Source organism: Chiloscyllium plagiosum, chromosome 5, assembly GCF_004010195.1.
Source record: "Chiloscyllium plagiosum isolate BGI_BamShark_2017 chromosome 5, ASM401019v2, whole genome shotgun sequence".
Classification (NCBI taxonomy): domain Eukaryota; kingdom Metazoa; phylum Chordata; class Chondrichthyes; order Orectolobiformes; family Hemiscylliidae; genus Chiloscyllium; species Chiloscyllium plagiosum.
In genome coordinates this window covers 67,980,227-67,993,613 of record NC_057714.1, presented here as the reverse complement: position 1 = coordinate 67,993,613, position 13,387 = coordinate 67,980,227, and the positions used below count along the sequence as shown (strand labels likewise).

At 39.3% G+C, this 13,387-nt stretch overlaps 1 protein-coding gene across 5 annotated transcripts in view; it reads left to right on the top strand.

The window, feature by feature from the left end:
- Window positions 1–13,387, top strand: part of ankib1a (ankyrin repeat and IBR domain containing 1a) — an 87,983-nt gene that overhangs the window by 30,155 nt on the left and 44,441 nt on the right. For all 5 annotated transcript variants that reach the window (XM_043690255.1, XM_043690254.1, XM_043690251.1 and 2 more), the window contains 4 exons: window positions 2,778–2,895; window positions 4,732–4,940; window positions 7,016–7,104; window positions 11,771–11,915. In XM_043690255.1, coding sequence (XP_043546190.1) covers window positions 2,778–2,895; window positions 4,732–4,940; window positions 7,016–7,104; window positions 11,771–11,915 — 561 coding nt within the window. The remainder of the gene's footprint in view (window positions 1–2,777; window positions 2,896–4,731; window positions 4,941–7,015; window positions 7,105–11,770; window positions 11,916–13,387) is intronic.

Genomic DNA, 13,387 nt, shown 5'->3' with positions numbered 1-13,387 from the left:
AATCCTCCCTAGCAGCTCTAGCAAATTTCCCTGCCAGTATATTAGTCCCCTTCCAATTTAGGTGCAATCCGTCCTTCTTGTGCAGGTCACTTCTACCCCAAAAGAGATTCCAATGATCCAAAAATGTGAATCCTTCTCCATTCGCCAGCTCCTCAGCCATGCATTCATCTGTTCTATCTTCCTATTCCTGCCCTCACTTGCTCGTAGCACTGGCAGTAATCCAGATATTACTACTCTCGAGGACCTTTTTTTAAATTCCTGCCTAAATCTCTCTAATTACCCTTCAGAATCTCAACCTTTTCCCTTCCTGTATCAATGTGGACAATGATCTCATGCTGGCCCCTCTCCCCCCTGAGAACATTCTGCACCCTCTCTGAGACATCCTTGATCCTGGCACCAGGGAAGCAACACACCATTCTGATTTTTCACTGCTGGCCACAGAAATGTCTGTCTGTACCTCGGACTAGAGAATCCCTAACACAGTTGATCTCTTGGAACCCGACGTATCCCTCCTTGCATTAGAGCCAGACTCAATGCCAGAAGCTTGGCTGTTTGTGCTACGTTCCCCTGAGAATCCATCACCCCCTACATTTTCCAAAACAGCATACCTGTTTGAAATGGGTATAGCCACAAAAGACAGCTGCACTAGCTTCCTACCTCTCTTACCTTTCCTGGAGTTAACCCATCTATGTGACTGTATCTGGGAATTCCCCCCCTTGATATAACTGCCATCCATCACATACTGTTGCTGTTGCAAATTCCTCATTGCTTCTAACTGTCTCTCCAACCGATCCATTCAAACTGATAAGATTCGCAACCAACAGCATTTATGGCAGATATAATCCGCAGTAATCCTTAAACTCTCTTTAAACTCCCACATCTGAAAAGAAGAACATTTCACTCTACTAAAGGCCATTTTTGCTTCTTCGCAATCTACAGACCTAGAAAATAACACCATCTTATTCCTCTACAAACACTGCCCCAGGTTAAATTAATAGCTATGGCTTAAATTTTAAGTTAATCAAGAGACACATCTGCAAACACATAATCAAGAAAGATTCCACTCTACTGCAGACTTTCTATAAGCCACTTAAAACAATACACTTTTCTGATTCTGTGCTGTGAACTTTGCCCAAACAGTTCCTCCAAGATTAGTTGTGAATTTCACTGTTTGTTAGTTTTCCCAGACGCACTCCGATGTCCAACGATACATGAATTCAAACAGCAAAGGCAGTGTCAGTTTCTTCCTTTCTTTCTCCCTCTCACACTCTCTCTCTCTCTCTCTCTCTCTCTTCTGCACTGACCTCACCATGTGCTTCCTTTGTCCTGAACTTGAAATGTTAACTCTGTTTCTGTCTCCACACTTACTGCCAGACTTGCTGAGTTTCTCCTCCACATTTTTAAAAAAATTTCTTTGCTTTTAAATGAAATGGAATGGTCCCCACTTGCTTAGATGAGTGCAGATTCAAGAGCACTCGAGACACTCAAACACCGTGCGTCCATAGTTGGCACCACATCTGTGAACATTCACTCCCTCCACCACTGATGCACAATAGCAACAGTGTGAGCCATGTACAAGGTGTAGTGCTGATGCTTATCAAAGCTTCTCAGCACCTTCCAAGCCCGCAAATTTTATCATCTAGAAGATCAAAGACAACAGATACATGGTAGTACCACTACCAATTCACTCAACATCCTGACTTGGAAATATATCATCATTCCGTCACTGTTACTGGGTCAAAATCCTTGTATTCCCTCCCTCACAACATTGTGGGTTTACCTGCACCAAATGGACTGCAACAGTTCAAGAATGCAGTTCGCTCCGATTTTTAAGGGTAATTAAGAATCGGCAATATATACTGACCGGTCAGAAAACCCCATATCCATTTAATGATTTTGTTTAACTGAGAATGTTATAACACGTTGGAGCTCTCTGCCTTAGAAGGTAGTAGAAGCAGGGTAGCAGGGTCATCGAATACTTTCAAGACAGAGACAGCTCTATTTTTCAGACATTGGAATCCAAGGTTATCAATTTGAAGAGAATTTGGAATTTGAAATACAAAATAGATCAACCATGATATTAGTCAATGTCAGAGAGACTTGAGGAACCAAATGACCTACTTGTGCTCCAATATTATTTATTCTTCAGTGGTGACCACTGAACTGAAAGCCTCGATCTCATTTACATTTAATTCCATAAATCCATATTTCAATTCTGCATTGTCACCCTTAGATCTCCCAGGCAACTGGCGTTTCCTTCCATATTATGCCCTCTGTCACCTCCTGGCTCAACTTCTCTAAAGGTCTCCTTGTCAACATGTAGAAGCTTCACTTTAAGAAAAGAAAAAGGTCCCACTATATTGAGAACCCTGCAAGCCACAGCCTATCAAAAATGTTCTTTGGCCCCTCAACATCAGTTTTGTTTTTACTGACCTATTCCAGGTCATCATTCCAATTTGAATCGTGGACATTTCATGCAGCTAAGTCTAGGCGATTGAGAAGATAACCGGTTTTATTAAAGCAGCCATGATTATTGTTCAATTTTAAACTGCTTTAGTTTAGCGTTTTTGACTTGTTAACTCCAATATACTGATCAGTTGTTCATCGTAGTTTCAACATTTGAGATAAAACATGAGTTTTTTGCAAGTAATCTCCATGTTTATAATAAACTTTACAACAGTAGGTTGTGTGCACAAGATATTGTTAGAGGAATTGAATGTTCAATGTCCCACTATTTATCCAATTAATATGTTTTGGTACTTTCTTTCACTTTGAAGCCATATGAGGGGCTAAGGCCACAGGACCTAAGGAAGCTGAAGGATATGTTGATTGTGGAAACTGCAGATATGCTTCAAGCTCCACTTTTTACTGCAGAGGCACTGCTCCGAGCCCACGGTAATGTTATTAACTATTGGAGTAATCAATTAAATACACTGCAACAATTTTGTTGTCCACTTTACAATTCATTGTCCAAATTCAAATTTTGTATTTCTTGAATAATTGTTTGTTGATTACTAGATGCTAAGCGAAATGTAGGTTTTCTTTTAAATATTTGGTTTCAAAGAACTGTCAAGAATGCTTGATTTAACTTGAGGAAGTAGTGCATGCAATCCTAATATTTTGAAGAACTCTCGAAGATGCACAACACAGATGAGCATGTTAGAAAGTCTGAATTTTGGTGGAACCCCTCGTCAGACATGATTTAGGTCAGACTATATTTTTCAGAGGGGCCAAACTTTGTTTTCCTCATCCACACGGTCAGTGAACAAACATACATCCCCTGAAACCTGTACAAGAGGATCCCATGGAATGCAGAGACGGTATTGCAATTGATTGAAGAGTGACCCAATGAATTGGGAGTTGGGGGTTCTTGTGAAACATATTGATAGAGAAGACACTGGGAAGATGTGATAGCTAATGGTTTCCAACTGAAATTAGCAGAAATAATTAAAAATTGGTTATTGAACATGAAGTCTGGTGGGGTGGAAGATGGGGCGCACATGATCCCTGTCGTAGTTTTGGGAATGGGGAAAAGGTGGGATCGAAAATGTGGGAAATGTGTTGGGTATTATTAAGTGCTTATTGGAATATTGTACTTTCGGGAAGTTGAGTAGAAGGGGGTGTAATCAAAGTAATTTTGGGAATCAGTGGATAAACCATGCAAGTTGATCAATAGCCTATCTGCAGAAACTGAAATAGAGATGGAAAGATTAATGTAGACCATCTGAAAATCAGAAGATTGCTTCAAGTTGGAAGAAAAATTGAAATTCTCCCAGTTAAAGCTAAAACAAGAAATTGGCACTGATATGCAGATATCAATGGACTGGGAAAAAGAGGTAACGGTGGGGATGAAAATTAAGAATGTTCGATGTAATCCAAGAAACAGAAGATATATCTAGAGCTGATAAGATTCCCAAAACAGAATTTATTTACTTAGAACATGTGTCTGAAGTTTAGTGTGAAGTTCAGCCAAGCTGTATGACATTGAACGGTAATGTTTGGGCTGAGGCCAAAGGGGTTGTAATGTAAAGGGGACTGGATGTTCATTCTGAAAAAGAGATAGTTCGGATGAGGAATTTCTTCAAGTTGTGGAGGACAATGGGAGAGTTGCGGATGTTGGCAGAAATAAACTGGACAAGGAAGAAAAATAAATTTGGGATGGTAAGAAATGTGTCAACAATTGGCTGAAACTGGAAACTTGATCTGAAACATGACTCCTGTTCCTGTCTCCACAAATATTGCCTGAGCTACTGAACATTTCCAAAAGTTTTTATTTCAGATTTCAGCATTTGAAGTATTTTCTGCCTGATAATCAGGCCTTATTTCTAGCCCGTATTGTCTTTAAAACTGTTAACTTTCAGTCCTTTCTCAACACATTTTTCTTTGTCTTTACCTCTGCCTTTCCAGCATCTTCCATTGCTCAAAACAAGATCAGAGTTTGCTACACTTTTTTTTTCCTATTTGTGATGTAGTGATAAAATACTTCTTTCTTCCTCGTACTTTCTCCTGCACATGACACATCCCTGTGTTCTGGTGAGCATCTTTTGTAGCTCAGCTGCAATAAAGCTCAGTGGGAAGAGTTGATTTAATGCCTTTATTTTCCCCCAGTGCACTGCATTTGTAAACCTGTCATGAAAATTCTGCCAATGAGCTATAATAAAACCACAGTAACTTAAGACCAATTTAATGGTGCTCACTTTGTGTTTCCTCTTTCAATGTGTGTTTTCCTAGACTGGGATCGAGAAAAACTACTTGAAGCCTGGATGTTAGATCCTGAAGACTGTTGTCAGCGTTCAGGCATTCAAATGCCAATTCCACCACCTAGTGGATATAATGCATGGGACACTCTCCCCTCACCTCGAACTCCTCGCACCACCCGTTCCTCTGTCACATCTCCAGATGATATCAGCTTATCTCCAACTGATGAGGATGCACTTGTGGTATGTTGGTGATTTTACTGAGAAAATATTTGACTAATGGATCTTGTGCACACAGATTAGAATAATAGTCTTAATTTGAAGATTTATACCAAGACACTAACATGATGAGTTACATATGGTTGAGTTGAATTTTTTATTTACCGAAGAATTTGCTTGATTGAACTGAATTTTAGTTATGTCACTTCAGTGCAACTCTTTTTTTGTTTCTGTAACCCATATGAATAATTTCTATTTCTCATAGTTTTCTGACCATCTTTCCCAGAATTGTTAGCTTTGAGAGTGATATTCTTCACCTTCACTTTCCTGCCTTTTATCCATCACTCTTAATCCTCTTGGTTTTTGAAAATCTGTCTATCTCATTCTTGAATATACATAACAACCTAGCCTTAACAACCCTCTGCATGAAAGAATTCCACAGGTTCCCCACTCTGAGAGAAGAAATTCTTGCTCATCTCTGTCTTCTTTGGGTGACCCTTTTATTTTGTGATTTAGCTCTCTGGTCCAAGACCCCCAAGAGGAAGCAATCGCTCTGCCATCTATCTTATCAAGTTCTCTAACAAGCTTTTATGTTTCACTAAAGTGTCCTGTCATTCTTCTAAACTCCAGTGAGCATAAGCCCAAACTGCTCAACCTCTCCCCAGAAAACTGACCCTTCATTGCTGGAAGCAGCCTAGTGAACCTTCTCTGCACTACCTCTAAGACAGTATATAAAGAACAGAGTACAAAGAACAAAGAAAATTTCTGCACAGGAACAGGTCTTTTGGCCCTCCAAGCCTGCGCTGATCCAGATCCTCTATCTAAACCTGTCACCTATTTTCTAATGATCTGTATCCCTCTGATCCCAGCCCATTCATATATCTGACTAGATTATATCTTAAAAGATGCTATCGTGCCCACCTCTACCATCTCCATTGGCAACATGTTCCAGATACCCACCACTCTCTGCGTAAAGAACTTGCCACACATATTTCCCTTAAACTTCTCCCCTCTCACCTTGAACTCATGACCCCCAGTAATTGAGTCAGTCACTCTGGGAGAAAGCTTCTTGTTTTCCACCCCGTCTATACCGCTCAGTCAGGTCCCCCTCAACCTCCATCTTTCTAATGTTTCCTTCAGTAAGGGCCACAGTTTTCCTGCTGGATCTAGTATAGTTGATGGACTTGTATTAACAAGACCTTTGCAGACTCCTGTCATCCTCACCATTTGCCTGTTTTTTTTCTTTCCTAGTAGAATGTTTAATTTCCCAGGCAATACCTTCAGAACATCTGGGAATTCTGCAGCTCCCATTTATATCGAAATAACTAGCCAATGGAAAATCTGAGCTAATATTCTCATGTGAATTTTGGGAATTTTTACAAACCTTTTGAATATTAACAGTCAAAAAACAAATTTGAAAGCTCAGTTATCAACAAACAGGACTACACCACAGGACCTCATATTTTTAACACACCATTTCTTGACACGTATAAAGAAAAATGAAAGAAAGCACCACTAATCTAATGCTATTACTTGCATAGACGATGCTATGAGCTCAGTTCTAAATTTTTATTCTCCTCCACCAACACCTCAAGAATTCCCTTATATTATGAAATCATAAATTTAATTAATTTTTTTCTGGGTCCAACATAGTAGGTATGCTATTTCCAACTGGCATTTACTTGAATTCTCCTTTATATATAAGCTATTCCTTAGGTTACCTATGAAATGTGGATTCTTTCATCACTTTTGATTCAGTAATTCTGCAATTTTCTTGACAGATCTTGATTATGGCAGCTTCTTCAACTCCTGTCCTGGCTTTCATCATGTGTAAATTTTGTTTCCCCAGTCTGCACTCTGACACTTTACATCCTAACTATGCAAGTTGATTGCTTTCTGCCACAAGGCTTTGTGAATCAATAGCGATGTCTCCCACCAGTTATAAGCTAAAGAAAACCAAGCTGCCTTTCATCACAAAAACCAACAGACTTGTGTCCAAGTTGGAAAAGCTTTTGAGAATTGCAATAATGGTTTGCAGTCTTGTTAAAATTGCTGTCTTTATTTTCCACAATTGTTTGCAGTAATTTATTTTTCCACAGTGTGGCATTTGCTTGTGCAGCATTTCTGTGTTTGAAGATCCTGTGGATGTGCCTTGTGGTCATGAATTTTGCCGAGGATGCTGGGAAGGGTAAGTATCATGCTGAAATTGAAACAATGGGAAAGTGGTATAAGTCAATCTATAGAAATGTCTTTTTTAGGGTACTTAACTCCTTTCCCACTTCTAATCCCATGTTGCAGTATTAAACATGATGCTTTCTATGCTGCAGATATCTTGGGAACCACTGCAGAAAATCACTATTTTGCTTATTCTATTTTGCTGTCTGATGGGTTATATCTGATTGATGTCATTTTTACAGCTGAAGAGAAAATTGTTCTCTTGTAGTTGACACAGATATAACATTTAAAAATGATCAAATGAATGTAGTTCTAGCTAGACGGAATAAGATATTTCCAAACAAATCAGACTAATGCATTCAACCAAAGGCACTCCAAGAAATAGGAGTGTCCTTTGCCAATCATTGGCACAAACATTCAGCAGTTCATTGGAGGCAAAAATCTTGCCTGTGGTCTGGAGAGAGGTCTATGTAGGCTTACAGAACTGTATTCTGGAAAACAGCAGCAGGTCAGGCAGCATCCAAGGAGAAGGAGAATCGACGTTTCGGGCATGAGCCTTCTTCAGGAATGAGGAGGGTGTGCCAAGCAGGATAAGATAAAAGGTAGGGAGGAGGGACTTGGAGGAGGGCATTGGGAATGCGTTAGGTGGAAGGAGGTTAAGGTGAGGGTGATAGGCCGGAGAGGGGGTGGGGGCGGAGAGGTCGGGAAGAAGATTGCAGATCAAGAAGGCGGTGCTGAGTCTGAGGGCTGGGACTGAGAAAAGTTGGGGGGAGGGGAAATGAGGAAGCTGGAGAAATCCGCATTCATCCCCTGTGGCTGGAGGGTTCCTAGGCAGAAGATGAGTCGCTCTTCCTCCAGGTGTCATGTTGCCATGGTCTGGCAATGGAGGAGGCCAAGGACCTGCATGTTCTCCTTCTCCTTGGATGCTGCCTGACCTGCTGCGCTTTTCCAGCATTACATTTTTAAGCTCTGATCTCCAGCATCTGCAGTCCTCACTTTCTCCTCGTTGATTTTCCAGAACTGTATGTCAGAAATGGGAACTTACAAAGTCAAACGAATTAGAAACAAGTTTGCAGAAGGGATTGTTAAATATGTACTTCATGATAAAATTTAATTTGATGTGGCTTCTGGGAAAAAGATGACTTTTGAATTTTTAATGTTAATAGACTTGTTGATTTAGGTCACCCATTTGGCACAACCTTGGTTTTCAAATACCTTTCAACAAGTTGCCAACCAAACAGACGATTTATTAAAGTCAAGTCTTTTTTCGGTTGTAGCTGAAAATTCCCTGTCCACTGTTGCACACATCTTGGCTGTTGGTGCAGACCTGAACCCATATTTTTTACTTCCTCTCATTTAATCTTTTTCTCTTTATTCTCCCTTTTGTCTCTGCCCTAGCCTAGTAATTCTCTCCCTCAGCATCTGTTTCTTGTTCTTCCTTTTAACACAATTCTTGAAACCTACCTCTTTGACCAAACACTTTTGGTGATAAATCCTAATATCACATGGTTCAGTGTAATCATAGAATCCCTACAGTGTAGAAGCAGGTCATTTGGCCCATTGAGTCCACACCAACCCTCTGAAGAATTTCCCACCCGGACCCACCTCCCTACTCTATACCTGTAACCTTATGTTTTCCATGGCTAATCCACCTAACCTGCACATCTTTAGATTGTGGGAGGAAATCAAAGCATCCCGAGGAAACCCATGCAGAGGTGGGGAGAATGTGCAAACTCCACACAGACAGTCACCCAAGGCTGGAATCGAACCTGGGTCCCTGGCATTGTTAGGCAGCAGCACTAACAACTGAACCAGTGTGCTATCCTAATTTTATCTAATTTTGCTTTGTATTATTCCTGTGAAATGCTATGACAATTAAGTAGTCCCCAAAAATCTCAAATTTCCTTGCCAAATGTCACCACTTCTCATACTCGCCTTCTTTGAATACTCCTGAAAATCTACAACTTTGACAAAGCAAATCTTAAATCTCTTTGCCTTAATGCCTTAATGTTGAGTGTTCTTTGTAAGTCTCCTGTGAAAAATGCCTTGGGATGCTTTATTATGTTAAACACTGAATAAACACAATTTAAATGCCTTGGGATAATTTCTTATGTTTAAACTAGAATGTCATCATTGCTTTTTGCTGTTGCTGGAACAGGAGATTTATTGGCCCTTGAAAGAGCCAGATCTTCAAAAAGATAGTTCTTCATCTGGGTTGGTGACGTTAAATAATAGGTGTCTGTTTTCTGTGAAACTTTGTGAATGGATCAAAATAAGAGGGCATGGATTTGAAGTAATTGGTAAAAGATGCAAAATTGACATTTTCATGAAGTAAGTTCTAGAGATCTGGAGTGCACTGCTGGAGAGTATGTTAGAAACATTTTCAACTGTTGCATTTGAAAGAGAATTATGCAGTTGTTTGTAAGGGAAGAATTAAGGTGGCCAGGGAATGGCACTGAACGAATTGCTTGTTAATAGAGACAGTAAAAGAATGATGGGCCGAATGATGGTTTCCTGTGTTATAACAATTTTGTTTAAGGCACTCTAAAATACAAGAAGTTCTTAGAAAGTTGTAGGATTGGTGAAGGTCATAGATGAGCATGGTGGGCTGAGCAGGTGAGGTCATGAAGAAATTTAATGTGGAATTTTAAAATTTTTCAGTTGGTTGATAGTGATTCAGTGTAATTCAATGAACAACGATGCTGGTTGCACTGTGGGCAGTAAGCCTCTGGATGAGCTCATATTTGTGGAACATCCCCTATCACATTATAAGACATAGCAAGGTTTAACTAGCTCAGTGATTTCCTCTGCTGTGATTCTATATCACCATGAAAGATCTGTGCACCTCTGTGCTCCTTGTATGTAAGGTCTGTACATAAAAATAATAGATTGCATATCCTAAAGCAAGTTATGCAACTACTGAACAGTTATGCAGAATTTCTCACCTGTAAGCAAAACTTGATATATTATCTAATATATTACATTACTGATTGTATAAATAGACCTTGTGGAGTTAGGTGTGAAAATATGGATGACCAGAAACGTTCAAGAAAACAATAGTTCATGTTTAAATGTGGGAAACACCACAATTTTATTTTAAAATAATACTGTGACATTGCACTGCTTTCAATATTCCTGCCCTATATCTTTCTTATAATTAATACTGTACATAAGTGTTCAAAAGAAACTAAAACTGAAATTCTAGATTTTAAACATCTAAAATTACCTTTCTAAGGCAGTATTGTCCAACTGATTACTAATACAGGACGTTTGGCAACTCAACTCCAAAAGTCTCTGACTGCTGCTGAAAATGAGTAAAACCAAATATCAGTCAGTTCTGCTATAACATGTGTTTCTTAAACGCGAATTGGCTTTAATGCAGTTTAAGAACTTAGAATGTTATTTGTAGAATGCAAACTTTCCTGTATTGGTTATAACACGATTCTGACCCTACTCGTTTAAATGGTGTGGCTATTGCGTGATATTTTTTATAACGCGAGATCACACAAGAACAGGATTATCACATTATATCAGAGCCAACTGTGCACAACATGAATGGTTTGTTGTGAGCTCTAATATGAATTGAGTGAAAATTCAAGAAGATCTTGTTTAACAGTGATATTAACATCTTCCTACTCACAACTGATTTTTCCTGCCCAAGCCGCCTCCATCCTTGTCATTCTCTTCAAGTTCATTTTCTTTGCAAATTACCTCCTTGAGTTCTTTGTATCCATTTTCTCAAACTAGAAACTAATCAAGTTACAGTGTAAAACAATGCTAAAAGGACACATCAGTATTGATTGCAAAGCATTTTGCTTCAGACCTTCCAGTCAGCCTCAAACTTGCATGCATTGACATGATCCAGAAATATTTCTGTGACCCAACCAATGTCAGCTGAGACGTCTGATTCCAAAGAAAGTCTTCAAAAGATCAGTGAAGATGGTATTTGTGGGAGTGGTGGGTGTGCGTTGCTCATTGTCAGCATAGTTATGCTGACTGATCGTTGAGTTGGAACATCTATCAACCAGCATAACATTTCCAATGTAAGTATGCAGGCACATCCCCTATATCCTTCGTATATCTTTCAGACGTAGTTGCCCAGCAGGCCTTCCAAGGAGTCCTTACATGTCTTTCCCAAATTGGGTCCCATCTCCAACATTCCTGACACCATAATATTCAGCCTTCAAGTTTTGAGAATATTTCATAAGAAATAGTCAGTATTCAAAGCTGAAGCTGTGTGAATTTCATAAGCTTGGTGTTAAAAAATAAGTAACTGTCTATATACTTAAACTTGAGTACCACATTTCCAATCTAAGGGGTAAATTTAAGTATTCACTGACTACAATTTTATTTTTTGTTGATCGTGTTGGCCTTGCCAGTTAAATTTTGGATAATTAATCCTGACTACAGAATTTCTCTATTATACATGGCCATCGCTGTCAATGATATTCTCAGGTTTAAGTTTAATGCTTTAATAAAGGTTAACCTATCCACCCTGTATACTGAAATTTCTAATTGAAACAAGTTCCAGCGCAAATATAAAACAGCTGGTAACTGGTTTATTCACTGCTACTCTCAAAGCCTGAGGCATTAGGTTTTGGTTGGTTTGAACTCAAGTGATTGAATATTAAAGAAATTTAATTCCCTTTTGTTTTTAGTAACAGTTATACTTTCAACAGGTTTTTGAATATCAAGATTCAGGAGGGAGAAGCCCACAATATAATTTGTCCCGCCTGTGACTGCTTTCAGCTAGTTCCTGTAGATATAATAGAAAACTTGGTTTCCAGAGAAATGGACAAACGTTATTTGCAGTTTGACATTAAGGTAAGCTTTGTAATCAGATAACTACTTTGAAAGTGTTCTTAACTACTTAATTCCGTATTCATGTGTTTGGTTACATTATATGTATTTAAAAATGTTAGGACACTAACATTGTTCACTTATATGGTAAGTAAAGGTAAGATCACCATAGTCCTAGAGGACTATAGGGCTACACTATCATTCAAGAGAAATGACTGGTGGTGGTTTAACCTGTGGGCCACCACTCCCCAGGTGAAGGGAGAGGTTAGAAGGAAGAGTCCTTCATGGTAATGTTCAGCCAGTGCAGAAACTGAACCCATGCAATAGCATGGCACTGCATTGCAAAGCAGCCGTCAAGCCAACTCAGCTGTAATGTTATAAGCTTTTAAGTAAAGTGTAGAAAAAATAATATGGAACAGATTAATGGGAACCTGGTCCTGAGCTCCCCTACATGGGGAAACAAGTTTTTTCCCATTCACCCTGTTCAGTCCACTAAGAATCTTGTATGTTTCAATTAGGTTGCCCTCAGTCTTCTAAATTCCAATGGATACAGGCCCAATCAACTCGACCTGTCCTCCTAAGACAATCACTCCATACCTGGTATCAGTGTATTGAATCTTCTCTGGACTACCTCCAATGTCAGCTTCCTTTTTCTTGAATGAGGGGCCCAAAATTTTCAGTATTATAGCTTTGGTCAGATCTTGCAGGTTCAATTCCTGGCATTCATTCTCAACTGGTGACAAAAAGTGCAAAATTTGATCTGCACAGGTTTTAAACAGGAAAAAGAAAATGAATGTAGAAAGGAGAAAGCATTTGTTTCATTAGCTTATTTCTCCAAAGGAGCACACAGTGTATATTTCTCTCCTACCTCCCTCCTGAATCCCTGGAATCAAGAAACTTTTAAATGACTCCAGATATTTCCTTCACTATCATTCAGTTCTTGAGCCCAATGAGGCAAAGTCTTCTGCAAAATCCAGGTTCGTCAACTAAAGCTGCTCCCCCAGGATACCACAAATCTGCACCTTGTGATTTTACTTGTGATGTTATCCGTAACCAAGAGGAAGAGTACTGAGGAGAAATGCAGCCTTGCCATATTTCTGTGATTTTCAAGGAATCCACGATACCTCTACTAGTCAAAACTGGATTTTGGTATAAGGCTTTGAAAATATTAATATAGCTACCTGGGATGCTATTTTGCTTTGCTATGTATCAAAATGCCTGCGATGGATATTATTGAAGGCTTTCCTGAAATCAACGAAGCTGATGATAAGTGGTTTCTAATGGCCAAGATTTTGCCCCGTGATGTTCCTGAATGTAAAGATCTGCTCACTGCATGATGTGCCATCCGAGAAACCTGCTTCACTCAGGCAACGATCTTCTAGTTTTAAATCTATTAAGGACCACTGTGCTGAAAATCTTGCTATGTACTGACAGCAATGTTATGCCCTTAAGTTGTAATATCCGCTCTTTACCCTCATTCACCCCATTTCTCTCCC